At 51.2% G+C, this 27,932-nt stretch overlaps 1 protein-coding gene across 6 annotated transcripts in view; it reads left to right on the top strand.

Annotated features, from left to right (window-relative positions):
• RNF220 (ring finger protein 220) overlaps positions 1–27,932 on the top strand; it is a 216,749-nt gene that overhangs the window by 76,821 nt on the left and 111,996 nt on the right. For 3 of the 6 annotated variants that reach the window (XM_071750316.1, XM_071750313.1, XM_071750312.1), the window contains exon 2: positions 9,323–9,397. The exons of the other annotated variants lie outside the window; for them this stretch is intronic. In XM_071750316.1, coding sequence (XP_071606417.1) covers positions 9,323–9,397 — 75 coding nt within the window. The remainder of the gene's footprint in view (positions 1–9,322; positions 9,398–27,932) is intronic. 6 annotated transcript variants of the gene reach the window in all.

The raw sequence follows: 27,932 nt of genomic DNA, 5'->3' as shown, positions 1-27,932 counted from the left end.
GCTATTTCCGCTTCAGCCTCAAGTTACTGCACATGTCCCCCCCCAGGGGCCGTCAGCCTCATTTGTTGTTCCCCTAATTGTCATCTCTCCTATACTCACTTGGCTAGAATCTGGAAGAAAAAACAGCTCTGCTGCCAGCCCTGGGCTGGGACTCCCCTGTTTCTCCCTGTCTCTCCTGGTCTTCCCACCATGCGGGGAACAGGGCTGGAGGGGTGAGACAGCCCCAGCTGCCTGTAACACAGTCAGGGCAATGGCCACAGACTCCCACCATATGGATGCTCTTACCTCTTGCTGCTCGTCCCCCCTCCCCAGCCAAGCAAAACCAGCCCCAATGTGTGAAAGCTGTAATTGCAGGTAATTCCCCCACACTGTGCATGGTTTGAATTTGGCAGAACAGGAATGTTGAGGGGAGAAGAGGAATTACTGCCCAGACATGCTGCAGGGCCAACATCTGCACGAGTCATCAGTGCACATCTGGCCACAGCAGCCTGTGCTTGGTAGCCCATCTGGTCACTTTTTAGCCCACTGGGTTTGCCTCAAGCTCCCACAAAGGGCAGGGAATGGATATCTCAGGACTGGGAGCCCTAAGCTGATGGGGAAATTAGTCCCTTTATCTGATACGTCTGCTGATATTGGGGTGGTCACGTGGACTTCGTGTGCCTTAGTTTTTCCATTTGTAAAATAGGCTAGGGCTATCAGGAGGATACTTCAGGATACCCAGTGCTAGCTCTTCTGGAGAGGAGAGTGACCATGGGCCACATCCTACTCCAGGTTTGCCTAAGGCTGTCACTGCTTTGCAGCATCACCCAGTGAGATGTAAACTCAATCAGTCTGGAGAAAAGGAGGTGATTTCTGCCTCCATGTGCAGTTTGTATCAATGAGGTGGGACCCTGCCTACTTTCTATTTCACTGGAGCATGGTCCCAGTGCCATCAAGCTTCCTGCAGAAATCCTGTCCCAAGGTTCAGTCCTGCAATACTGAGCACTTCTCAGTACAGAGTCCTCAGATCAAAGCAATGGATTTCAAATCTGTCTTGTGTGATCAGGACTTTGCAGAGAGAAGAGAGGCAGTATGGACAGAACAGGACTCATGTATCATCAGTACCAGAGGGTCTTTGTTGCCTTCAGATGCCATCAACTTCCGTTGGTCTGTTTACATGGGATAGGGGTAGAAAGTCTCTATCACACAGACAAGATGTATTCTTGGTAATTCCTTGCATTTCCTGGCAGGCCATTCCTGCACTCTGGAAAGGCTACTGAGACCCAGGAGGAAGCAGAAAGGGTAGGGAGAACAGGAGGGCTTATGGCACAGCGAGGGGCTGCATTCTTGGTGAGGGGAGGTTGTTGTGTCCAACATCTGGTTTGTGTGGCTGGGCTTGATCTGATCTGCAGGTGAGAGGGTGAGACAAGATTTGGGAAGATTAGAGAGACAGACAGTCAAGTGACTGAAGATCTACACACTGCTGTGCTCTGGGATGAGGGCATGCCCCAGGGACCACCATGACAGTGCCTCATCCCTGAGGCAGATGACCCTTCTCTGTCTCCTTGAAGTGAAAGACCTCCTGGGGCTTCTCATCCAACCTTTCACCTCCAAAGATTCTTTGGGAATATGCATGGTCAGGGTGTAAATCGTTGCTGCCAGTGAGCTTCCCTGTGCCAGCGAGGGGATGTTGGGGGGGGGGGGTGCTTTCAGCAGCAGGAGTGGGTGTTACATCTCCTCTCAAACACGGATGAGCACACCCCTGTAAGAATCCTGCTTGGGGCTGACCCAAGGAGCAAATGCATCTCCTGCTCACTGGATTACACCCCTCCCTGCTCTCCCAGCCCCAAGGAACACGGCCTGACCTCACTCAACGAGAAGGCAGAGGGAACCTCCTCCCAGGCAGGCAGTTTCTCAGATAACCCCCTGGCTTTCCGAGGGCAGTGCAGGTGTCAGACGCATTGTCTCTTTGGAAATTAATTTTCCTGTCGATTTCCTTATTTCTCTTAATTGATGAGGGGCAAGTCTTAGGCGTGTTGCCAGCGGCACCAGCCACAGCCTCCTGTAGGTATCGGCAGAGCCAAAAGCACCAGTGCCGAGGGCGGGGGAGTGTGATGAACTCTCAGAGGACTCGTTGTAGCTCAGCCCGTGCTCTAGATTAGCTGAGGAATCATCTGGCCCAGCTATTAACTGTCCCATTTAACATCATAAATTATTAACCTAATTTTGAGGAGGACCGGTGACGGATCAAGCTGATTTTGTCAGCTCCTCCACAGCCTCTCACACAGCTTATTGGCAGGGCCTGAGGGCCAGTGCCTTCCAGAGGAGAAAGCCGGGGCAGCACAGCCTGCCTGCAGGCAGAAGGACCAGCTCTCCTTCCTCTTCCAGCCCAGCTCAGGGAGAGCTCAAGCAGAGCGGTAACCTTCCATGGAAATGGGGGATATAAGAGCTGCACCCATGGAAGGACAAAGCCCCAACTTCTCAACACAACTGCACACGTGGGGCACATCTGTACCCATGTGCATCGGTATCCAGGACCTCTTCCCCTTGCAGGCTACCAGTATGTCCACCCCCCTCACTGCAAGTCGATACCAGAGGTGCTTTTTAGCTTGTTTAAGCAGCTGTTGAGATGCTTTTTAGTTTCTACAATAGGCCTGAGGTCAGGAGGTTTTTCTTCCTATGCTTGTTGTAGGCTACAGCTTGTTAGAAAAGTTTTCCCTCTAGGAAAAGTTTTAAATAAAATAGGGGAGGAGTGGATTCTTTGGTATAAAAGTATTAAACCACTCAGAGTCTTTTCCCATCTGATAGAAATGCAATGAAAATTTATGGGATACTATCTTTTGTTTCCCCTTTATCTTTCTTTGAGAAGGCACATGTGTGCAAGGAGAAGGGGATGAGAATTGCACTCAAACCAGCTTTTTTTTAATTGAGTGGAAAAATTTTGAAGTCATTTGGTCTGACAAAAAAACCATGCGAACCTGAAGGAAAGCAAGCTCTGAAATCCTTGTAAAATGCCTCTTTCATTCTGGCATCACAAAAAGGACTTTTTGTTTCCCCAGAAGCAGCTGCACTGCTCAGTACTGCCTGTCTATGATGTGCGGCTGTGTGTCCCTGGGCAGTCTGTGTGCCTGTCCCCATGCTGTGTCCTGTGAAGGGGTGGTATTTCGGAGCCAGCATAACCCCCAACCCTGCTCCCCTTCACTTTAAACCTGTGTGAGATTCAGCAGCTGTAGGAACAAGCATTTCCCTAGCTGGAGATGCTGGGGTCAGGATGAGCAGGTTGCATTGCTGGTAAAACAACCCCCTCAAAACTGCAAAACAAGTGCAAAGTAATGTCTTTGGTTGTGATGGAGGCATTTAAACATGCCAGAATCTGCATTAAATTAGCAAGAGCCCATACCACTAACCTGCTCATCCTTCAATTCCCACCTACTAACCAAAAAGTGCCTATAGCTTGTAGCATGGTTATTGCCTCTCTCTCCCTTAGAGAATGACATAGGGAGAGGAACCCAGGATTTGCACACCCATAGCATGGGTGCTGTCAGACACATCTCATGGGACAGAGGGCTTTACACACCTGCAAAACAGAAGAAGGGAAAAGAAATCACCTTCACCAAACCTCACAGTGCAGACCTGCAAAGGACTGATGCCCAGCACACAGATATAAAATGCAGTGCCCTGCAATAAAACATGCACTGCTAGTCTATATATTTTGCAATCCCTTTAAAGATTTTTTTTTCTTTAAACCCCTCACCCCAGCTCCCTCCCCATTCTCCCCCCCAAAAATTATTATAAAGAATTATTGCCATTAGTACATCTTTCCCAGTGAAAGGAGAAAATCGCCTCATTCATAATTTATACCCTCAATTACTATTAATAAAGAAATATTTCAGCAGAAAATCGCCTGGGAAAATTACACGTAACATTGCATTAACATTCTATTTGAACATTTTCATCACATTTGTTATAGAGTTAATAAGAGGGATATGCTCCCCTGACTTCTTCATGAAATTATGGGCTGCCTATGATAGTTTAATCTTTTAGACTTTATATAATATATTCACTTTACTAATTGAGCTATCCAAGGAGCAGTTAGGCATGTTCTTAAACGTGGAAGACAAAGTAATCAGGGCCGTGACTTCCTGACAAGAAGATCTTCTTCCGGATATAAGGAGCTGCACATGTGAGGAGCACACACACACACATGTGCTCCATTAGCCTTCCCCTGAACGTCCTCTCTCCATTTGGAAGCAAACACGAATGAAGGCTGGGGCTGATTTGCAGATTGGTGACATATTCCCCAAAAGCTCTGTCTGTATTTCAGAGTGAAAGGTGGTCTGGTGAGCTTGAGCAAGCTGTTGTTTTGGGAATAAGAAGTGCTCATCACTGGGGGGTTTCTTGATAGAGGTACTTTATGTAGACAAGCTTTTGTGCTTAATTTCACCCCCACCCACAATTATGCAAAGATCATGGGGCACATGGTGCAGAAAGGTTTCTCTCTGCCCAGGGTACAACAAACCCAAAGCTGGGCCAATGGCAAGAAGTCAGATAGATGTGACCAGTGAGGGATGAGGCATTTTGGAAGATGGGCACTGCTGGTGTACCATGATGATGAACATTGCTCTGGATAGTCTCCTTGTCTCCAAAACACTTTAGCAACAGAAAAGGTCTCTCTTTTGTTCCTGCACCTTCAGCCAGGGACCTCACTCAGCAGTTCGAGCCTTGGCTCAATCTCTGCTGCTCTTGGACCCTTCCTTGCATAAAGGTAGTATTGGGCACCAAGATTTAAGCCCCTTGTCCTGTCTGGGAATTGATCCCAGATCAGGGTTTCTCTGTGGGATCCTACTTTCCCTTCCATGTACCCATGAGATGTCCCTTACCATGGGATGTGATCCAGAGCTCTTGGTTTTGGTCTCAAGCAGGTGGTTTCCTGAGGTGACAGCAGGCAGTGGTTTGGACCAGGACACTGTGGAAGAGAGCTGCATCATCACCATGCCAGGAGGTCGCTCACTCATTAAGTCTGGAGTACATGCAGCTAAAAGCAGGTGCAAGAAGGGATCCATCACTACTGCCACCCAGGATGAAGGCAAATATCTTTTAGCAGCCCCTGACAAGGGAGACTCAGCACAGGACCAGCTGATTCAGTTTACATCTGCAGGTGTCCCCTCTTCAAACACTGAGCCCGGGCTCAAGCAGGGAAAGGGTGGCAGGGCACAAGGTAGCATGCAAGCCCATAGGTGAGGATTTGCAGTGTTGGGAGTCGTTAGCTGGGTCTCATTGAACAGGAAATAAGAGCCTGGTTGTTTCCAAATGTGTCCTGCTCAAGGCAGCAACCTGGGGCTGCAGGAGATCCCCATGCTGGGGGTGGCCAGGTGAGCGGACCAGGGTTGGTGCATCACACCAGAGATGGGAATCCATGTGGGGGAAGTGGGAGCCACTGGGGTGAAGGGGTAAGCACCCCTTCCACCATGTTCTCAGCATTTGAATGTCTATCCCCAACACCAACAACCCATCAGGCCAGGCTCAACCATTCAGACCCCTGGTGAGACCATGAAGATAGAGCTGAGCTTCTGACAGCTCTGTCCTCCTAGCCTGTGTGAGCCCATGAGGGAGTCAGGGATGAGTGTGTGACATCCCAGACCTGTCACCTCCACTGCAGCATGAGGAATGGTGAGCAGAGCACCCATGTAGAGTTGCATGAATCATGCAGCTCCATTAATGTTTTCATGGTGGAGCATGGTTGTCTCTGGCCGGTTTCTCATGGTATGCACCACACCCCCATTGCTGAGCTTGCAGCCAACATTTTCCTGGGTGATGATGTGCCACCAGCCAGCACTGATCATCATCACCCAGGCCACCACCAAGCCATGCTGGACAAGCAGCAGTGCATGCAAACCCAGATCTCTCTGTCATCTCTTGGATGGGCAGGGTACCACAAGCTGTGGTGTGTAAACATGTGGAGAGTGCAGAGGTTTGGGCATCTTTATAGGGACCACATAGGCAGCCTGGGCACAGCAGAGGTGGAGGAAGGTGAGGCATGGACTGTCTATCCCAGGGATGGCCACTGCCTGATTCTGGGCAGGATAGACCGTGCTGTAAACAGGACAAAGCTTGTAAACAGGCTCCAGCTGGGATAAATTTAGCCCATTGGGGTTGCAGCCCTGGCGCAGCAGGACACGGTGTCAGGGCATTATTGAGAGGAGAGGGGGAGAAAGAAGCTGAATAAACAAACACAGCTTGTCCCTCTTTTATTTATTTTTTTTGTGTGTCCCAGCATTGTTATTTCAGCCGGACAATTGCCCTGCAGATTGAGGGAATAGGCTGGAGTTCAAGTGAATCTGGCTTCTAACATCTCCCTTTCACATTGTGTTTTCACATGGGAAGGCAGCCTGGCATATATTGGGGAGTGTGTATGGATAATTCCATGGATGCTCCATGCACATTTCTGGGCTGGCACACAGGAATATGGGCTGCTTTGAAGCCCAGGTGAGACTGAGTAACTTAGCATTGGCTGACATGTAGGACTTTGCTTTCTCCACTTACACAGCCTGGACTAAAACCCATGGTTGTCCAGAAGCACACGTTCAGGCTGATCTGTGCTCCATGGGTATCTAGACATTCCTCCATAGGCAGAGCAGCCTGGAGGTGACCCTCCATGGCAGAAGGGACATTGTAGAGGTGAAAGTCTTTGCAGGACTTTAGAAATGGGGATCAGGACATCTGAGCATTTTTTTCCCTAGTTCTGTCATGGGGTTTGGACAAGTCATTTTCCCTTGACGAAATTATCCATGATCTCAGGAGCAAAGGGCTTGGATCTTCTCCGTCAGTCCTGCTCTGCAAGGACCTAAGTGTTTTGAAAGGCCACGTTTAGAGGCAGCCTAATTTTCATGTCTTAATTTTATTTTTCTCACATCTCTCTCTGACACACACATACACACACACATCTATTGGAAAAACGATTTTAATACCCATGGCACATTGTCCTGGTGTGATATAAAATCCAATGACATATGGCATTTGGAAAAGGTCACTTCCCCCATCAGGATTCATTATCCTACCTCAGCCTGGGAAGCCACGGGGTTGCCCCCTCCTCCATGGACCTCTTGCCCCCACCCCAGACATGGTAGGCAAGCAGGGAGAGGGGATGAGGCACTGGGTGGCTAGGCCAGGGACTTCAGCAGTTCTAGGGCTGTCTCTGCAGTGGGGGATCTTGTTTCTCAGGTTTATGTCCCTGCCCTTCCCAATGCCTTCATTTTCTTACCTGCCACAGAGCAAGAGGAGTTACAGGGATGTTCTGCTGGGAAGGTTTGGGCTCTGCTAGGTGCTCAGGGCTCAGTTTGGCTTTCTCCTGTTTCCTCCTGCTTGCTGCTCCCTCTCTGTTCCCTTTAGTGCCCTTGCTCTGCACAGCTGCAGGAGGTTAACCCTCCCCTTCCCTGTTTCACTTGTTCAATTTTTTGGCTGGGATGGTTGGGAAATACCCTTCTATGTCAGCATTCACCACCACCCAGGCAGAACTGAGAAGAGAAAGTGGAGGGGACATGGAGAGCCCAGCTCCTCACCAGCTTCCTCATCAAGCATGGACTCCCCAACTGCCCCATGCTTGATGCCCCCCAGCCCCTGCAGCAGAGCAGCAGCACTGGGAGGGTTCTGCCCTGTCCTTTGGTGACTGCCCACAGAGGGAAACACTCTGGGCTAGAAAGGTGCCCTTGGTGCACATTGCAGGTGAACGACAGCAGGGCAGGAGGGACAAGCTATCCAGGGGTGCTTGCAGGGTTTTGTCTTTCATTTCTTCTCAGGCCTCCCCGGAACCATTTTTAACCAAGTATATTCAACTCAAGGTGTTTCCAGCCCAATTTGGAAAGGTAGAAGAGCATAGGAGAGCCAGACCCAATGTGGAGGCTGTCTGGGCGTGCTCAGGGTGCAGAGCATGGGCAGTTCCTCAACAAGTCATCCAATGAACAGGGACTTGGAGCCAGGACTTCTCCGCAAGTCCAAACCCTGTTCCCCAGCTGCAGGAGAGAGGAGAGAGGTGGGGGTGAGTGCACTGAACATGCAGTAGGCTTGGGGCTGCAGGAAGGGCAGGAGGTGAGGAGCAAGAACAGTTGTTCCCTGGGAGAGGACAATTCTTTTAGCAGCAGGGAGTGAGGTTAGATGCCTGATGAAGATGACTTCTCAGAGTGCTGAGGGTGATGGCGAGCATAGCCCCTTCCTGCCATATAAACACCAATGAGTTATGGGTACCCCAGCCTCTAATTATGCAGTCAGCCCCAAATAGGCTGTGTCTAACGAGGCTGACAGACTAATATCTCAAGAGCCCTTAATGTGTTATCATCTCTTGCTGTATGACCTCATATTTATAACTGCTCTGGTGGGAGGTTGAGAAATGTCCTTCTCTTCCCCCAGACCCCTCCCAAACTTTCCCCCCCTCCCCAGAGCAGCAGCTCTTCAGCCTCATCTGATAGGATCAGGAGGAGAGAGGCGACTTCTCTCCATCCATCATGAGCAGAGTTCACGCTATTAGATGATTAAAGACATTTTTTATATTATTTGGAAGAGGCTTTGAAATGTCTCTCAAACAGTGTGATTAATGCCTGCTTAACCCTTGCCCAGCTGAGATGGTGTGGTGGGGAGGTGGGTGCATCCTGGGGCAGGGCTCCTCAGGCATCTTGGCAGTCGCCCAGCCGTTGGGCACCCCGAGCCCTGACAAGGTGTGATTCATGAGCACAGGGGCACCTGCAGGAAGCTCTGGCCTCCAGGCAGTTCCTAACACACCAGGGACTTGGTGGTTTCTGAGGCTGCAACGGCCAGAGCAGGAGGAAGCAGCCCCTGCCCCCTCCCCAACACTTACACAAGAAGCCCCAGGGCTGTGACATCCTGGGTCTGCAAGCTGGACCATCCTATGCCGATGCTGTGGGTTTCAGGGGTAGGCAGGGAGAGGAGGTGAGCAGCCTGTGCCCATTCCTGCCTGTCCTGAGGTGCTGGGATGTTTGCCTTCTTCATTTCTCCTTCTTTTTCCTCTGCCTCTCCATAAGTCTCACTCTCAAGGGCAAGTGTCTTAAAAAAACCACATGGACATCTAGATGCTCTGGTACGATCCACCTTTACGATGTTGCATCCTTGCTTATAGTTTTCCATAAAGATTCATGGGGCTGGTGGACATGTTGAGGCTAAAATTTGTGTTAGCATTGTCCAGTACCTGCCAAAGGCCAAATCAGTGATGTTCACTGATGTTGGCTCCCATGGGGGAGTAGAGATTTGGCCTCAGATGGGGGAAGGATGCCTGCCTCCTTTGATCACAGGCATATTGTTTCATAATCTCAATTTCTTGTCAATTGATTGCCAGATAGAAGCGACAACCAAAGAGGGCCCCAGGCGTCTGCAACTGCCACTCATCGTATGATTTTAACTCTCCCCCTCTGTAAGTTTGCATTATTTTCTTTTTCTTGTTGTTATTATCTTAATAAATCTCCTCTCCCTCCTCCCCACCCCCCAAAAAAAGCCTCCTTGAAATTCCAATGCCCTTGTCAATTTGATATTTAATGTATAAATAGCTGAGAAGGGTTAATGCATGATTAATAGGTGTTTTATTAAAATGGTTAATCTGTCATTATAGAGTCCAAAAGCTCAATAGATTTCTAACAATCATGGCTTAAAATCACCTTTAGCACCACTTCTTATGGGCTTAAGACCTTGGGCAAGATGCTTAGAGGACCTGGGAGTGTCCTGTTAACTCTTTCTAACCCTCTACCATCTGAAGCATGAATCAAGGTCTCCTGCAGGCAGAGAGAAGCCTACACGGGGCTACACGTAATGTTATGGTTATCATCCACCTTACTATTTATGAGTATTAACATTGTCACACCTGAGTGACAGAAGAGGGAAATGGAAAAAGAGGAAAACTGATAGTGTGATTGGATAAGTGGTTTTTGTTACAGCTGTGGACATGGGTGAAGCCATGATCCTGGTGTGAGGCAAAATGTCAGTGGCCATGGAGAACCAGCCCAATGCTACTTGAGTCCCACCCATGTCCTTAGCCCCAGATGCTGCTTTCCTGGTATTTGGATGGTGTTGGGCCTGGCTGACCCAACCCTTTGGGATGCCTGGTCTAAGTTGCTGTTTGATAAGTCTGGTGATACCCTGACAAATCCCAGAGACACTGAGCTGTCGACCCCCAGGTCTTTGCAGGAGGAGGAGGTGTTTAGACAGGCTGACAGGGGAGCAGCTGAGCCAGCACAGCCCTGGGGGAGCACAGCCCTTCTCTGCCCCTTAGCCACCCTGTAGCATCCTCTTCTTTGCAGCAGAGGAGAGAATGAAGACCTGGTCATGAAGAATGCCTCCACCACAGACCCCCCTTCCTCACTTTTTTGCCCTGCACAGGGGCTCAGCCCTGCTCCCTTCTGGGCTCTGTTCCCTGGCTGACACCACAGCCCATGCTGGCCAGCTGGCCTCAAAACCATAGTTCAGGTAAAATGAAGTAAAGTTCTTGTACTTTCCTGTACTTTCCCCTTCTTTTCCCTGCCTGTCCTGCACTCAGGCTGGCCTGAGTAACTCCTGCCTGGCAAGAAATCCCATGTCTGCCCCATCCACCTGGTGGATGTGTGCCTGGTGCAGGGCTCCCAGCCTGCTGGGAGGCTATCACTACCTCCACCTCCCACCCCTACCAGTGCTTGATGTGGGGCTGGGCAGAGATTTTCCAGGCTCCTGGAGTCCAGCTCTCTCCATCCCTGCCTCATTGATTATTTTTGGGCCATTATGTTCGACAGGGAGAATTTGTTTCTGTCCAGAGCAGATCCCCGGACAATCTCAAACCTCTGAGGATTCATCATCCTGAGCTTTTGTTTGTGGGTCTCCGGGACCCTCTGCCCCACATCTGAGCCCACATACTTCTCTGTCTCTTCCATAGAGCCTCCTGCCCCTCAGGAGCACTGACTCCTTTCTTTCCCCATGGATGTCCAGGCGTGCAGGCGTCTTCACACCCTGGTCACACACGTGCCTGTAAAGGCCACTTGCTAGGTGCAGGGCACTGCAGTCACAGTGTCAGGGGACATGTTCTACCTACCTGAAAAGGTGATGGCTGTGGCTCCTTCTGGCTTTGCTCCCCAGGGCTGCCAATGGAGGTGGCTCAGGGCAGGGCACGCTGTGCTCCCAGCACAGAAATCCTCCAGAGTCCTCAGGTGATGTTCAGCATATCCTGGGACTGGTGCTGTGGAGCCTGGGCTTGTCCCCTTGCAGCCCCCAAATCACATGCAGCTCACAGCCCTGCCCCACAGCAGCTGAGGGGCTGGGAGGGCCAGGCAGATGCAAGGTGTGAGCCCTCTTGCTTGTCTCAGGGGTCAGCACTAATGTCCCTTCTGGTCTAATGGAGCTGAAAAAGCAGCAGCTGCCTGTGACAAGTGACAGTGGGGTGACAGCAGGGGCAGCACAGGGGGCAGCACCACTGCTTGCACTCTCCGTCATGGCAGATGTTCACCTGTCCAGCAGTTGTGATGGTGAGGATTTGGGGCCATTCTCAACATATTCAGGTCTATCAGGACAGAGCTATCGGCTGGCACAAGTAGCAACTGGGATTGTGTTTCCAAGTTGCCACTGCAGCTGTGTTGGGGGGGACCCCATTTGCCACCAGCCCCCTGCTCACTGTCTCTGGTGGCCTGTCCCAGAAGCCACCATGTTGGTGACAGAAAGCTGTTCCAGAGGCCCGTGGAGTGTGATGGAGAAGGAAAGGGGTGCAGGGCTGGTCCACCAAAGCACTGCTCCTGCAGCCCTGTCCCTGCCCCAGCCACCCACATTCCTCCACAGCAGCACCAGGAAGAGGGGGACCAACCTTTGGCACGTTTATTGACACTCCCTGAGTTCATACAGCAAGTCTACAATCTTTCCCTGAGATTATTAAGAATTAATTGATCACTTTTATATTCCCCCCGATACCCAGTGCTGCTTCGAGACAGGCAGCAGCAGGAGGGAAAGGAGACGGGAGGAGGGCGGGGTGTGTATAAAAAACACACTGATAAATGTTAATTACTCTTTTACAGCCCTTGTCAAATTCCAAAGCAAGTCGTAAATTCATTAAACTCTAACGGATTAAGCACATGCAGCTTATTTAGTCACCATAAACAAGATCATTTGGATGTTGATTTTCCCCTTTTTATTGCTGCAGCAGAAAAGGGGAAAAAATCAGATGAGAGAAGCAGTTGGTGGTTACCAGGGAGTCAGAAAAGTTTGGATTTATTTCATATCTTGTTTTTTTCTCCGTGGTAGCACAGGTTGTGCCTGGGCAGCATCTTGCCAGTGTGTGTGACCTTCCTAGGAGACCTATCTGTGTCCCAAACTGCTGAGTCTGCACATATAGCCCTGGGATGGAGAGGCCATGCTGCACAAAGGGTCTCCATGTCCTCTCCATGCCCCAGAGCTGACTTCATAGTGCTGAGGCTCTTAAAGATCCAAGCAACGTCTGGATGAGCAGAGGTGGGATGTTCAAAGACTTTTTAGTGGTGGTTTTGGGCTGGGCTGGCTGCTCTGCCCTCTATCATGCAAGGAGGTCTCCAAGAGTCAGTTGTCTCCAGTTAGGTTCAAACCATCCCCTGGGATGCAGGGATTTGCCCTCAGCCATTCAGCAAGGGATTTTGAAGGCAGAGTATGCATAAAAGCATGTCTTCTCATTTTGGGATGTCTCAGCCCTCTTAAGTGTCATTTTCAAGGTGCTGACTATGCCCAGGAGAGTGGGACATGTCCCCAGCCAAGCCCAGCCAGAAGGGAGAGGAAGCAGGGAAAGGACACCATGTTGGTGGGGAGGGACAGTGCATCTTCAGCTGCCCGGAACATGGGGACATGGCCCGGGGTCTGCCAAGCAGTTCAGTGAGCTTCCCATCCACTACTTGCATGTGTTAATAATCCAGGCTGCCCTCCTGAGCTGTGGGAGCAGGGGAAGGAGAATGGGAGGAGGGTCATGGAGATTAATTAATACTCAGGGCTCTAATTACCAGTTCCTTCAACACTGGGCTTCTAATGAGGAACAGGCACTGCAGCAGCTTGAGTCCTGCTGTCCCCTGCTGCCCTGCTGAGACATCTCCTGCCTCCTTACAGGGGTGGTTTTACAAGGGAGAGGGATGGGAGTTAGCCCCCCGTCACCAGCATCTCTCTCTGTGGCACCGGGGCTCCTGGCTGTGTGGCCAAGAATTTGCCATGCTGCAGTGTAACCCTGACCATGCCTTGGGCTGAGCACCAGAGACCTGCTCCCACCCCCAGCACAGACACCTCCCTGCCTTGGTCCAGTACCCAAGTGTGGGACAGAGAAAGGAGATGGCCTGGGGGATAAGAGGATCTCAGTGGGTGTCACAGCCTGGAGGTGGCAAACCAGCACCAGCAGAGCCAGCAGCAAGCTGGTGCCCTGGGGAGCACCCTCCACTGCACAGCCCTCCAGGCTGTGACACCCATTGAGGTCCTCTTGTCCCCCAGGCCATCTCCTTTCTCTGTCCCACATTTGGCTGTGGTTCTGCTGCACCTCCTCACCTCTGGTGAGGCTGTGCTCAGCAGAAGCTGCAGGCAGCCATGAGCTGCAGGCAGCAGAGGGAACCCTAAACACCCCTCTAGAGCTCACTGTAAGGCTGCTGCCAGAAAATGTAGGGATTTTGTTTTAGAGTCCTCAGCAGCACTTCATCTAAAGGAGGTGGCCTGGACACTGGTGGGATGACTGCCTTCCCTCCAGCCCCATCTGAGCCCATCTCTGAAACAGGTACAGGCCAAGAAGGTGTTGCCATATGTATATGGCCCTGCTCCCCTCTGCATTTGCCTCTTGGGGGGCAGAGGGAAGGAGAGAAGCCATGGAAGGTCTCCAATAAGACAGCAAGGCAGTGCCAGCCTGCAGATCCTCATTCCCAGCCAGCATTTCCTTCCCACAGTCCTTGCAGAGAGTACAACGTGCACAGATAAGGGCCAGCAGAAGCATCCCTGCCCACCAGGTCCCTCCCTGCTTTCCTGCTGCACAGAGATGCCCTCTGGAGATTTCCTGGGGCTTCTCAGCAGAGATGGGGCATCCAGGGGTTAACAGAAGGAGCATGTCCATGCTAAGCAGTAGCTAACAGTCACTAGCTAATAACTTTATAGCTTCAAAGCAGGGCATTTATCATGCTGAAGTTTGTTTATGCACTAGTTATATGGTGCATTATACCAGCGCTGTGTTTGGCTGATAAATTCTCTGTGACAAGCGAGGCTACCAATGAGGACCCACTGAGTCCAAAAGACCAGTAGCTTTTTCCTGAACTCTGCTTTCAGAGATAAGGATGTTTTTTCCCTCTTTTGTTTTGTAAGGAGGAAAGAAAAAAGGTGAAAACCTGAAAACTTAAAAAAACCAAACCAAAACAAAACACAAAAGAGGGAGATTTTAGTTCCAACTAAGTTGCCCAATGCCATGGTCCCCTGATGGGGGCAGAGGCGAGAGGACCAGGAGGAGGGTTGTATGTCAGCACCTCGATGCTGGCAGGGGATACACATGGGCCCATACACGTGCTGAGTGGGCACTGACAGCTCGTAAGAGCTCAAGATGTCTCTGGGACCAGCATAACTCAGTCTTGTCTGGCTTCAGGGAGGGTATTTTTTGGGTAGAAGTGGTAGAGGGCACTCTGTCAACCCTCTAGTTCTGTTCAGTGTTTCTAAAATGAGCCATAAGTGTAGCGTTTGACACTCTTTCGAGGTCGTGTGTATGTGATTTGTTCCTGAGCACAACACAGCTGCTGTGTTCACCTGTACCCCCTCACTGCTGGGTTAAATTGCTTTAATCCTACTAATAATAATGACCTTCACATTTCTAGCTTGCTCTATCACAGGAGCCAAACCCACTTTGCAAACATTAACAAGCTCGGCCTCCTGACTCCATGCAAACATGATGGGTCAGGATTATTTTTCCTGCTGCAGTGGTGGGGAAACTGAGGCATAAAGCAAAGAGTTCAGAGAGGTCTGAGCACTCTACCTAGAGTTGCACCTTTTGCTTTAACCAGTAAACCTCACTCTGTTCCAGTTTGAACCAGTGTAGGCATTCATGGGTCTCTCCTGTGGAGCAAGAGATGGGAATGTTTGGTTTGTGGGACGCAGTGGGATGAATGCTGATGCCAGGACTCACCCCCAAAGCAGTCCATGTGTCAGCAGCCTTTGATCCTGTGGGGAGTGGAACATGAGTGCGTGCAAGTATGCTTGTTACACAAGGTGCTCCCCACTGAGGGCATCTTAGTGCACACCCCTCTGTGCACCTACGGCTGTGCGTAAGCAGAGATCCATTATTGTGTACATGCATAAAATCTACATCTCCATCACCATGGGATCCCTCCAGAGCTGCCCACCCTCCTGGACATCCCCAGATGTGTAGCCATCCCAGCCAGCACATCTCTGGCCACATACCTGTTGCATGCCCGGCTGTCTACCTGTGCCAGCGCATGGCCCCACTGCAGTTCTGCGTCGGTGGCTGCGAGCAGTGGCCCCTGCAGGCTGTAAATACTGGCAGTGTGGTGGGGAGGTTGAGCGGTTTATGGCTCAAGGTCAGGCCCATGAATCATAAAAAGGTGTCGGAAGGAGCATTAACTCCTAGCCTTCGCTCGGTCTCTGTGTGGTTTCAGGCGGGGCCCCGGAGGCAGTGATTAAAGGGTGCACCTTCCCCTTTCAGTTTTACGGTAAAAGGAAAGCAGTAAATTAGAAGCCCACAGGCTGGGGCAGGCCAGGTCCTGCCAGCGCAACAGCGAGGCAAGAACCTGCCGTGCACCCCGAGACCCCGCCGCTGGCTCGGAACCCCCCGCTAGCACGGCCCCCACGCAGCCCCTCCCACAGCAGCCCCTTCCCCAGGGGCAGGGCAGGTGGCCACGCTCATGGTGGGCATATCCCTCCATCCTGGCCTGTCCCACAGGTGGCCAGGGGTGCTCAGCCCCACTGGCCCTGTAGAGCATCAGCACCTCTTGCTCTGCACCTTTTTACTACTCCATATGTAATTAACTCAAGTAATTATTTTATTTCTTTTTTTAATCTGAATAGATATAACTAACATTTAATGCCCTTGTTTTCTTGAGAATTGTCAGGACTATTAAGAGCTGAGTATTAACTGAAGAGGTGAGGCAGATGTTTCTGCTGTGAGGTGGGATTGCTGGGACTTAGACAGAAATTGTCACATCCTGCTATACATCTGGACCTCAGGACAGTGGGTTGGAGCAGGTGAGTGCTAGGGTGATGTCCAGAATTGCAGGACTGATCACAGCCCAGATTGGCCACGGCAGGGAAGAGGGGATGGAGGATACTCACAGAATCCTTCTTTTTCCTGCTGCTTAGCTAGTGATGCATCTTTCTGGCAAGCACTCAGGCATGGGAATTGCTGTAGGCTTCACCCCCCTAGCACATGCCTCAAACCCACCGTCTCCTGGGAAAGAGCTTTCAGGGACAGAGGTGAGAACACATGCTGCCCCATCCTCATCCCAGCAGCAGTGTTGTCCTCCTGACCCTGACCCAGCTTGCAGCTGCCCTGGCACCTCTTGCTCATCCCCACCACCTGAAGGCTGGTGACTGGGATGCAGGACACACACAATAACTCCTTCCCCGAGTTGCTGCTTCTATAGCCACCCCTGATAAGACACCATCCAAAGAGCAGTGGGGGTTTACAAAGTGCCAGCCTGATTTCCCTCAGCTCCTGCCAGCCTGGCATGGCCGATCACCCTCCGGACCTGCAGGTCAGGCTGCCACCGCCTGCCTGGTGTCTGCAATAGCAGGGACCTGGGGGCGGGCAGGATGCTGAAGCATACTGGCAGGTACCCGCAGCCCTTCTGGACCCTGGCAGCCCACCTGGTAGGCTGGAGATGAACGATAAGCCCAGGCATAGGCTGTACCCTGGTCCCCGGGCTGAGCAGAACATTAGAAGACGCTTTGAAGAGAGAAGGGAGCATAGCAGCTTGCCAGGAGGGAAAATACTTCTCTCCCTTAAAAAAAAAAAAAAAAAAAAAGTGCATTTTCCCCTGGGGAATGGCATCACGGAGCTCTGGAATTGACAGGGCTGCCAGAGCTGATGGATGGTGCTGGCGGAGGGAGCAAAGCGGGTCAGCAGAGCAGAAACCAGCAGGCACAAAGAGAGCATCCCTGCTAACCAAGGCAGGCGGTGACACCCTGTGCCGGGGCTGGGTCCACAACAGCCCCCTCTCTGTTGGGCTGGAGAGCTGGCACAGCTGGAGTACCTGGGGTGCCATCCTGTGATGCCCCCGGGCTCACCCCAACTGCACCCGCCGACAAGGAGGGCCTTTCTGTGTCTCTCCACAAGCCCTTGATTGTTCAGATGCTTCCCCTGCCACTGCCTTGTGCTTCTGCTCTTCCCAGAGACTGTTCTGGGAGCAAAGGGAGGATTTGCAACATCTGCACAACCAGAGCTGCTGGACTGCAAAGTTTCTAAAGGGCAGCAGGCTCCTTGGGCAGCTTGAGACCAGGATGTCTCTGTCCTGTTGGCAGCTCTGCTGTGTGGCTGTGCAAGCCCCCAGCCTACACAGGTCTCAGTTTTCCCACCAGTGGCTGAGGTCCTGCTCCACCTTTGCAGGTGTGCTGTGAAGAGTGGGGTCCCAAGAAAATCCCAAGAACTGGGGAGCTGCAGTGCTGACTGCCCAGGGCAGCCTCGGTACAGGCAGCTGTGCTGCTGGGTCCTCTGTCTCACTCCCCAGGCACACAGCATCCCACCAGCCATCCCGGAGCTGAGAATAAGGAAACTGAAAAGTGTAAGCCTGGGCTGGTGTGGGTCTCTGAGGACTCCTCCTGGCCATGTTTTGAAGCCAGTAGTGGATGGAACTGAGTTTTTGTAAGCAGTGATGGCAGTGGTTGCATGGAGAGAAGACTTAAAGCCTGGGCAGCTGTGCTAAATAAGCCCTAACCTCACAAAAACTTGTGTGCAAGTCCTCATGTGAGACACCCAGACAGCCTCCCTGCAGGAGAGGTGACAGCAGATTGCAGTGACACGTGGGGAATGCTGGCTGTTGCGGTGTGACTGGGGCTCACAGACACCCATTCCAGCCTGGCACTCCTTGGCTCAGCCAGCAGGAAACATCTCCCTGAGCACTGTCCCCATCAGCCACACAGAGAGTAGGATCTGTCCCCATCGGGCACAAGTGGGAGGGCGGGGTCTGTCCCCATCAAGGATAGGTGGGTAGACAGGATGGTAGGGAAGGAGATCAGAGTGGAGACAGGCCACACTGACCTGCAGAAAATAACAGCTCTTTGGAGGGCTGGAACAAAATCAGGGTGCAGCGAGCCACAGGCTTGGGATCCAGGACTGGAGGCTGCTCCCTGTCCTTCCGGCAGACCAACAGGACCTTTCCCATTCTTTCCCTGAGCACAAGGAGGAGAACAAGCTCCTGCCTCATCTCGGACGCCACAGCCCATTGCCCAGGTCTCCTCTCTCACAGTGCCCTCCAGGGATGCAGAGCTGCATTGCCCCTCCTGCAGCCTGGGGACACCGGGTCTCCCTGCAGACGCGTGTCAGGAAGCAGCCCAAGCTTCCTGGCTCCTGTTCCATGTTCTGTCTGCAGTGGGAGGATACGCCTGAAGCTGCTAGGCTGGAGGGATGTGTCTCCGGAGGGATCTGAACCCAGTGTCATCTTTGCTCTCCAGCAAACCCTGCTGCCCAGCCCCTCTACAGCGCCAAGAGCTGTTCAGCAGCTCAGAGGAGGAGGAGAGCAGGAAAGGGGCTCAGCTTCAAATCGATTCTGAGGACTGTGATAAGAATCTCTTATCATACTTGTCATTGTAATGGTTGGGTCTGAAATGCTGGGCTGAACAAGGAACAGATTTCTGCATGACCAGAGATGAGGAGGAGACTGGGTGCAGCAGGGAGGCAGAGGTGGCTCTAGGATGAGGTTTGAGCACCTGCTTGTTTTCTCCAGTGATGACCTGAACCAGCTCTTCCTTCCCTTCCAGCCTTGGGGTTACTCTGTTTCCTTCCCTAGCATCTTACAGAGCAGAGGAGCTCCCAGTGGCACGGGTGAAATGCCATGAAGGAATAGGTCCTGCAGATCCAGACAATGTGTGGGAGTGAGGGGCACACACACAAGAGCATCCCAGAGGGCTGAATATTGCCAAGAGAGACCAGGAGTGAAAGGAAAAACTGGGAAGCTGCTGCTTTCATGTCTGCAGCTACCTGCATCCTCTTTCACCTCTCCCAGGGATGGACTCAACCCCAGCCCTTCAGGGGACTGCAGCACAAGCCAGGCACACAGGAGACAATGGAGCAGACAGGGATCAGGGAAGGGGAATTTCCAAGCCTTTGGGAAATCTCTCTGTTTCCATTACTGTCCAAAAGTAACTTTTCCAATGGGTAAAGAAAAAAGGAGCCAGTAAGCTTACATGCTCTGAGCACTACCAGACTAGAGAGTGAGAGCATTGAGTGCCCTCAGCTGGAAGGGGCTCCCCCAGAGTCATACAGCCTTTAACCTCTGTGCTTCTCCCCTATGTTTTATTAACAACTGTTGATTGGGATTTTGATGTGGATTGGCTGTGCAAAGATGCAGACAAAATCTAGGGCTGCTACAGTGCCCTGCATCTCTGAACCCACCAGTCTCTCTATCTACAATATCTCTCCTGTTAAATTTCCCCCCAGCAGACAAGCTGGAGAAGGTTAAACAGGGTTCTACAGCAAGGCCACTGCTCTGTCCTCTGCCAGTAATAACTGGCTGGAGGATGTGTTAGCTTTCCACCCCTCTCCTTTGCTGCTGCTGGGTGGGATGTCCTGCTGCCAGGTGTGGATGGACAGGCAGGGACCACAGTGCCAAGGACGGCAGCACTGCTCAAAAAGGCTCACTGAGGGTCTGCACCTGCTTAGGAGGCTTTATTGCTGGCTCCACATTGTTGGTGTGTAAAACCCCTGTCTCTAAAGATGCCGTGATTGCCCTGTGCACATGTGCCCAGCCACTGGAGGCTCCTAGCCAGGACAGGGTTCCCTGGCACCCTGCAGAGCTGGGGGCTTGCACTGTAGTGGTTTTATCAGGCCTGACAGCTGTTCTGCTGGAGAGGGAGGCTGAATCTGTGGGGTGTTTTTCTTCCTATCATAAACCAGACACAGGTTTCATGGCTGCTCCCTGTTCAGCAGTGGGGAGCCAGTGGACAGAGATGCTGGCATGGTACCAAACAGCCCACTGCTCCTTGGGACTCACCTGTTTAATTCCAGGAGGAGCAGTGTCAGGTCAAGTGAAATTGGCCCTGCTGGAGGATTTATTCATTTCTCCTTCCCTCTGCCTCTGACCAGATCCCACACCACACAGTCATCTCGCTAAAGCCATGGGGGGCTTAGTGCTTAAATGGTTTTCACGCTGCCACGGAGTTTAGTGCTTGTCAACAAGTCCGAGGTCTTGCTGAAGAACCTTGACAAACAGAGCAGTGGGGAGGTGAGCAGACTGGGCATCAGTGCACACAGCACATGATTTGGGTCTCCAAACAACACCACGCACATGGGAACATCACATAGCCCCTCCAACATGGAGACAAACTTGGCTGGCCCACCCTCCAGTGAGAGGTGTGTTTGGCCCAGCTCTAAGTTTAAACCTCACAGCAACACCTTCATTAAACCTCATTAATATGAAAAAGCAGAGCTTGCCTGTGGTTTTTAAGCCCTTGATTTTGTAGGCTCTTGCAAAACCAGATGTATGTGTATAAATATATTTTGTGCCCTGTATTCATCAGACAGGTTTTACTGCCAGGGCAATCCCAAAGCCTGTGGGGCCAAGTGCTGCTGCAGTAACATGCTAGCTGTGCAGATGGGGATAGCAGAGTTCAGAAATCAAACATGGTTGCAGATGCCACTTAAAAAGCTTGTCCTGCCTGGGGAGGGTGAGGAAGGCACCTCACCTCCTCCTGCATTCCAGCCTGCCCTGGTGGGAGAAGCCGCCCAACTCATTTCCTTTTCTTTTGAGGAGCTGGATTTGTCAAGAATGAATTTGCTTTAGCACAGGATAGTTGACTTCAAGCTGTGGGACACAGATCTGGCATGATGCAGAGATGCAAGGCATATGGTGAAGGTGAGCTGGAAGTACCAAAGCACAGAGGCCACACGAGCCATGTGGAAGCAACCCCACACCTTGGTGGCAGCATGAGGAACAGGGAGGCAAACATAGCAGGGCAGGCTGTCCCTAGTCCGGGTGTGCTGGGGTAGTAACAGCCCCTGAGACACCCACTTGTGCAGGATTGATTGTGGGTTACCCCAGTGAAGCATTTGAGCAGGATCTGGAGGAGAGCTGGGTGGTTTTATGGACAGTAATAGAATTTATATTACAGTCCTGCTGGCTGAGGGACTGATCCAGGGGGAAGGGAACCTTCTCCTCTGTAACAAATGGTTTGCAGCACTGTCCTGTCTGAAGCCTTCCCAGGAGCAGGGTTGGCCCCACCCTTTTTTTGTAGCATCCTTGGTTGATCAACCCCCCATGAACCCATGGGTTAGTCCCACTGGCTAATGTCCCACATGTGCCTATGCTGGTGAGGTCCTCATCTGGTGTAAACTCACGCTTCTCTCTGGATTAAGCCTTTCATTTTCAAGAGAAAGGCCAGAGATTTTCTTTCTTCACACCACTCCTTAGCTTTGTCCTGCCATCCACAGGAGCTACCTTGGCAGCTTCCCTGCTCAAAGGCAGGGAAGGCAGGCAGCCCCAAGCACGCCCCATATTGTTTTCCCATCACCTGCCACAGGTCCCGTATGTTTCCATTTAGTGAACATAAGGGAAAGCTGTAAAACACATGTCTGCTTCTCAAGGAAAGAGGGAAAAAAATGGCTCCAACACCTTGGTCCAGTTAACAGCTTGGGCTCTTGACTCCACTGTTGGCTTCACAGGGACTTTATTACATGCCGTGCATGAGCTGGGCCCCTTTTCTAGCTGGACTAAGGTGTGCATCTATGGGGAGGATATCTGGGAGCAAAGATCCTTGGGGGGGGTGGGGGTGGGTGGGTAAAAAAAGAGGGTAAGGATGCCCCCAACAGCTCAGGGAGCACAGTGGGGCTGTGCAAGAGTACTTTCCACCCCACCCTCCATGGGCTTCTCCCAGCTCAGCTCCCCATCCATCCCGTACATTTACCTAACGCTAATGAGACGTATTGATTGGAATGATGGGATTTGTAAAGGTCGCAGGGTTAAAGTACATAAAACCAGCCTTTCTGGAGCTGCAATATCAGGGCCGATGGGTCTGGTGGGAGAGATTAAAGGCCTCGTGCTGCAAGAATGGAGAGAGCTGACAGCAATTACATTTCAGATGTGTGCATAGTTATAACTCCCCCTCCACAAGACAGGCAGCCATGTCCCCACCACCATAGAGCAGGTCTCCAGCCCCCATCTCCATTCCAAAAGTGGAATTTCAACAGTGAAAATTAGGAAATGAAAGAATGCAAGAAAGAGAGAAAAGAGCAGAGGGAGAGAATGTCAATCCCTTTGGAAAAGTAGTGCCCAGCCCCATCCCTGGGGCTGGGCTCTTGCCCCTGTTTTGAGATTCCCAGCTGAACAGTTATGACATTGCATCACATCAGTACAATCTCCAAAAATGCTGCAGTTCTGTTTGTTAGGGCAGGACTCCCACTACTGGTAATCTGCTGGCAGGTCATTAGAGCTCTGTCTGTCCCTCAGAAAGGACTTTCTTTCCCGGCAGTTCATGCTCAAGGGCTGGAGAGGCCCAGATCCCCAGAACCAAAAATGCAGCTGGCTAGAGGTCAGGGTTATAACATCTTGATGTAGGAGGCAAATGGAGTTGGACACCACATTTTCTAGAGGTGTTTCTCAAGGCATATCCGGGAGCTCAGGCTCTCACGTTGTGCACTGGGCTGCAGTCACCAGTGATGTCTGCTGGAGCTGCAGGGCCAGCCCAGCTCTGGTGGTGTTACCTCACTCCATCATCCCTCCTTGCAGACCCTGCTTTGGACCACAGGTTTTGGGTTTTTTTTCTCCATGCAAAAGAGCACAGTCAGGAGAGTTGCATCATCTAAAGGTTATACACTTTTAACACCATGGGCTTATGCACCGATTCTGAGGTGCAGGAGGATAAACATGTGCTGTGGTGGCTTTCCTGGACCTCCAGAGAGAAGAAGTTGGCAGAGGCATGAGCTAAGACAAGGAATGTTTCATTTAAGGAAGGATTCATGTATCACTACATATAGAAACAGCTGAATTAACTCCATGACTGAGCTTCGTTAGCCCGGACTTTACACTCTGCTCCAGGCAGGAGGAAGCCCAGCTCAAGGACTTTTCAGACTCAGCTCATCCTGACTTCTCATCACCCACTCTACCTCTCACAGTAGGATTTACACCAGAGGCACCTGGGACTCAGGAAACTTAGCTCCATCTGGCATCTCAACAAGGCAAGAACACGAGCAGAGCTATACTTCTTCGTGGATGAATCCCAGGACAAAACCCAACAGGCAAAAGAATCCACTTGCCAGCCAAGGGAAGAGGCAGATCCCTCACCTGTAACTGTAGCTGTTTCAGGCTTAGGGCCTTTCTCCAGTGACAAGGCAGGGCTTAGTACACAACATGAAGTACTAACAATCTTAGCAGCCCCTGTAAAGCTGTTGTACTTAGGAGCTTTTCCTTGAACCCCACCCACATTTTAAATCCTCCTTCAAAGCCCTGCCCTGAAAAGCAGGAACATCCCCCAGCACCCACCCTCCCAACTCAGTCTTTATTTATCCCTCCCACGCACTCTCTTTCCCTCTCTCAGATGGTAATGAGTGGTTTGCACTGGGAACTAAATGAAGTTGATTGCCCACTGGTGTCTGCCATTAGTGGTAATTAGTTAAAACATCAGAGTATAAACAGTAAATTGGCTCTAATAATTAATACTAGCACTCAAGCATATGAGAGACACAGAGACTGGGAGAGAAGCAGCGGCAAGCTTGTAAAATCAGCTGGTGCTGCTTTAATTAAAAAAGAAGGAGTGTAAGTAACACAGTATTGGAAAAAGGACAAAAGCCATCAGGATCTTGCTTGTTAGGAGCATGGTCCTGTCTCCCTGGAGTGCAGCAGGGCCGATGGCTTCTTGAGCCTCTGGTACCCACCACTGAGATGCAGAGCCTGCAGTGATGAGGCTGCTGCATCCCTGAGGTGCTGGGACACCACTTGTGAGATGACTTTTAGCCATGTCGCCAGTCTCCTGTAGTGATAGGGGGAATGATTGCATATGGATCTGCTTCAGCTGTTGCAGATGGGAGATGAGCCGGGGCAGATAATCCCATGGGGTGTTTTCCTGGTGGGAGAACTGCTGGGATCTGAGGGACTGTAGCATTCAGCTGCTCCCTGCTGAATAAAGGTGCCTTCCTCTTCTTCTTGCTCCAGCAGCAAATTTGAAATGATGTTTTCTTTAGGAAGAAGAAGCAGGCAAGGGTTGAGTGGGTCCTGCCAGGGAAGGCTGGGTTTACTCTTAGAATAACATTTTTTTTTCTGCAGGTTTTGCCAACCTGAGCCTTTCCCCTTCTCCCAACCACCTTGTCTACACACACCCCAGTGTCTGCGGGGGGTTCCCGTGGGCTTTGGTAGAAAGCCCTACACCCCCCTGCGTGCCTTAAACACTTAATAATAGAATACAGTGCTAAGCAGCAATACTGTCAGTGCTGGGGTGGTGCTGAGCAGCCAGTGCTCTTGAGGAGGCATGTGGGTTGTCTGTCCCTGCAAATGGACAGCTTTGGGTTCAGGCAGAGTTGGCAGAGAAGCAGCTCTGGGGAGGAGGGGGAGGCTGTATGTATATCACTATTAATCATCCCCACGTACGTTAACCATGCTAATGTCGTAAGTGACAATAGCCCATCTCAGCTGGTGATTTAGGGTCTGTGAACGGAAGCTATGCTCCTGGGAGTAAATGCGTGAATCCTCCGCTGGTACTAAACCTTCTAATAAATCTAACGCACACCAAAAAGCCCTGGGCACTAAATTCCAGAATCCGGTAATTGAAACCCTTACAGCTCTCAGAAAAAGGTAACCAGTGAGTGGAAGCGAGTGTATGTTTTTACAGAATATACATCCTATCTGCACCTGATTATCTCCTGCAGAGACAAAGAAAACCTGGTGCCTCCTCGTTAAAGCTCCTTAGAATAATATCTTTGAAAATAAGAACCAAGCAGCTCCATGCTGCAGGGACTGATGCTGCACTCTGCAGACCCAAGTGGGCAGGAGCAAGGATCCATGGCTTCTAGCTTCATCCCACTGCTGTCCCAACCATTGACAAATGCCACCAGGACTGTGGTGGCCCATGCACCTGCTGCCCTAGGCTGTAGTGCCTGGGTGTCATAAGGGATGGTGGGATGCCATGCTTGGAGAGTGTCACCAACAGAGCCTGGCTTCTGGATACCTTTGCAGACAGCTGTAGTATCAGCAGAGGAGTGTCCCTGAGCTGTCCCTGCCCTACAGGTCGCAGGGGCAGAGGAAGGGCAGGATGTTCCCCGGGGATCAACATCCCATCCAGGATGGTGTGGTGCAGGAAAACTGCCCAGGGAGGGTGGGCGAAGGTGTTGACCCACCAACTAGGTCCTCAGGGCAGGGAGCAGGCAAACAAGCAGAAGCACGTGTGTGGGGCTGATCCTCACCTCTGAGAGTGGGGTGTTTGCAGGCACAAGTGTGTTCATGTTGTGGCAGAGAGGAATTTGGCATCCTTTCCATGGGCTGTGTTTTTCTGGTAGCCAGTGCTGAGGCTGTTTATAGTTTTGTTTACTTGGAAAAAGATCACATTGGTGTTTTATTCTGCTTTTAATCTCTGTTACAGACCACTCTGTAATGCCTTGGCAGGGAACTTAATAAATATAGTCATTTGGATAATGAATGGTGATGATACAGGCAAGCTCCAGGGAGGATGCAGGGGAGAGATGCTGCACAGAGCACCTGGCTGGGTCTGGAGGCAGGAGGGCTGTGTCCTCACTGGGATCACCCATGTGCAAGGTCCTGCAGCCCTGGCTGATGGCTGGGATGCAGAAGTGTCACAGCTCTTCCACATTCAGCATCCTTCATCATGTGAAGAGAGCTAAGCAAACCTGATATGGGTGCAGATGCAGTGTCCTGTGCAGTGGTGACCATGAACCTGTCAACCATCGGGACTGGGGGATGCACTGTATCCCTGTACCCTGGGGACCTAGGAGCCACCCCATGCATGCTGCAGCACCATTTTGAGCAGCACTTCTGTACAGTGGCTTTCTGCAGGAGATTTCTCAGAAACAAGAAATAATAGGGTTTGTATTCCCCCTCTCCCTAACTTCCCCTTCACTGCTGCCTGGCTCTCCCTCTATATTACCACAGATCATCCTCACAGGCCCTTGTGCCATCTCCCACCTACTGGAGCCCCGCAAACCTCTCACTGTGCCATCTGCACACCAGCACAGACATTTTTAAGTGAGCTGGTGCCAGGCTGCAAGCAAGCTGGGGGTGGGCACCCAGTGTCACCAACCACCCACATCTCCTATCCCACCCCAGGCTGCTAGGACCATCCCGCTGGGGACAACCGAGGGATTTCCATCTCCTCTCCCCTTCCTCCTTCCCAAACCTGAGGGGAGCCTCAGCACCCTCATTTCTCAGGTCACCGCTTGGCTAATGGTCTATTAATTTGTTCAGTTGTCCCCTGTGAGGCAAACTCAATTTCTGCCTGAGATTCCTCCCTGGCTGTCAACAAGGTGATTGATAGGATCAGTGGCTGTCATCGCCGGCCCCGGCACCCGTTCGGCACACCGGGCACTCTCACCGGCCCCCTGCCGGCGCGGCTCTGGTGGGGCCAATCCACAGCCTCACACCCAAGGATCTGTCTCCAGCAATGAAAAATGACAGAAATATTTAAGGACAAATAAGGTTTACAAACCCAATTTAAAATTATTACGGGAGGCCCCGGCTGCAGATGGGCCCAAGCTGATTCGTGGCGGCAATCAAATCGAATTTCCTTATCGTTGTATTATTTTAGGGCGTTATCTGGCCCCATAATGCAGTTATAAATTCAATTTCATCTGCGAGCGTTCATTGTTTACTGTCGCCTGTTTGCTGGGGAAAATGTAAACACTTCGCAGCCCTTGGCTGCAAAATTAATTTCTGGTGGAAAAAAGGAAAAGAGGAGAAAAAGTGGAAGGTAAAAAAAAAAAAAAAGAAACCAAGAAAGATGGTGGCAGGAGCTCTGCCATCCCCAGCATGAGGGCTGTCCATGGCACTGGCCATGCTGCTTTGCTTGTGCCAGTCAACTGCCAGGGCTGGCTGCCACCGTGGTGCCATGCTGGGGACAGCATAGGTGGGGATGGATGGGGATGGATGGGAACAGGTACCCGGACAGCATTGGTAGTTGTTGTCTCTCCTCCCCACTGCTACATTTCTCCCCTGTGCAAAAGAAGGAGGGAAAAAAAAAATACTCTGTGACCTGCTGGGGCTGCCAAGGGAAAGTTGAAGGTCTCCCATTAATTCCAAACTAAAAATGACAAATTCATCTTCTACGACAATTAAATGAAGTCAGTAATTGATGCTAATTGATCTTCAACGGAGAGGGCTCTTACCACTTTGCTGTGCTCTCCCTGATGCTCCAGCACTTCCCCCCTTCCCAGCTCCCACTCCCTGATATCCCCTGGCCTGGGATGTCCCCAGGGCCCCGATGGCTGCTCCCAAGCCTGTCCAGCTGAGCCACCCCCTGCATCTCTATCAGCTGCTTACTTCTTGGAGTTTACATTTATTTTTCTTTTTTTTTTTTTTTTTTTTTTTTTACTTTTGGAGGCAGGTACCAGGCCTGGCTGTGTTAGCGACAAAGGATTTATAGCCTACAGCTGTGTAGGTTTCCACTTAATTTTTATAAGCCCAGCATAAGAGCCAGCAGGGGGTAAAGCACACTTGGATTTTCTCTACTTAAAATATTACAATGTTAGCACTTTTGCTTGAGCCCTGAAAAGGGGACAGTGGGGGGGCTGGGTGCATGTGTGTGTTTGGGGTTTTTTTTGGTGTTTTGTTTTTTGTTGGTTTTTTTCCCCTTTTTTATGG

The sequence above is a fragment of the Heliangelus exortis genome, chromosome 8, assembly GCF_036169615.1.
Source record: "Heliangelus exortis chromosome 8, bHelExo1.hap1, whole genome shotgun sequence".
Taxonomy (NCBI): domain Eukaryota; kingdom Metazoa; phylum Chordata; class Aves; order Apodiformes; family Trochilidae; genus Heliangelus; species Heliangelus exortis.
The sequence above is the reverse complement of the archived record's forward strand: the minus strand, read 5'-3'. Positions and strand labels throughout refer to the sequence as shown.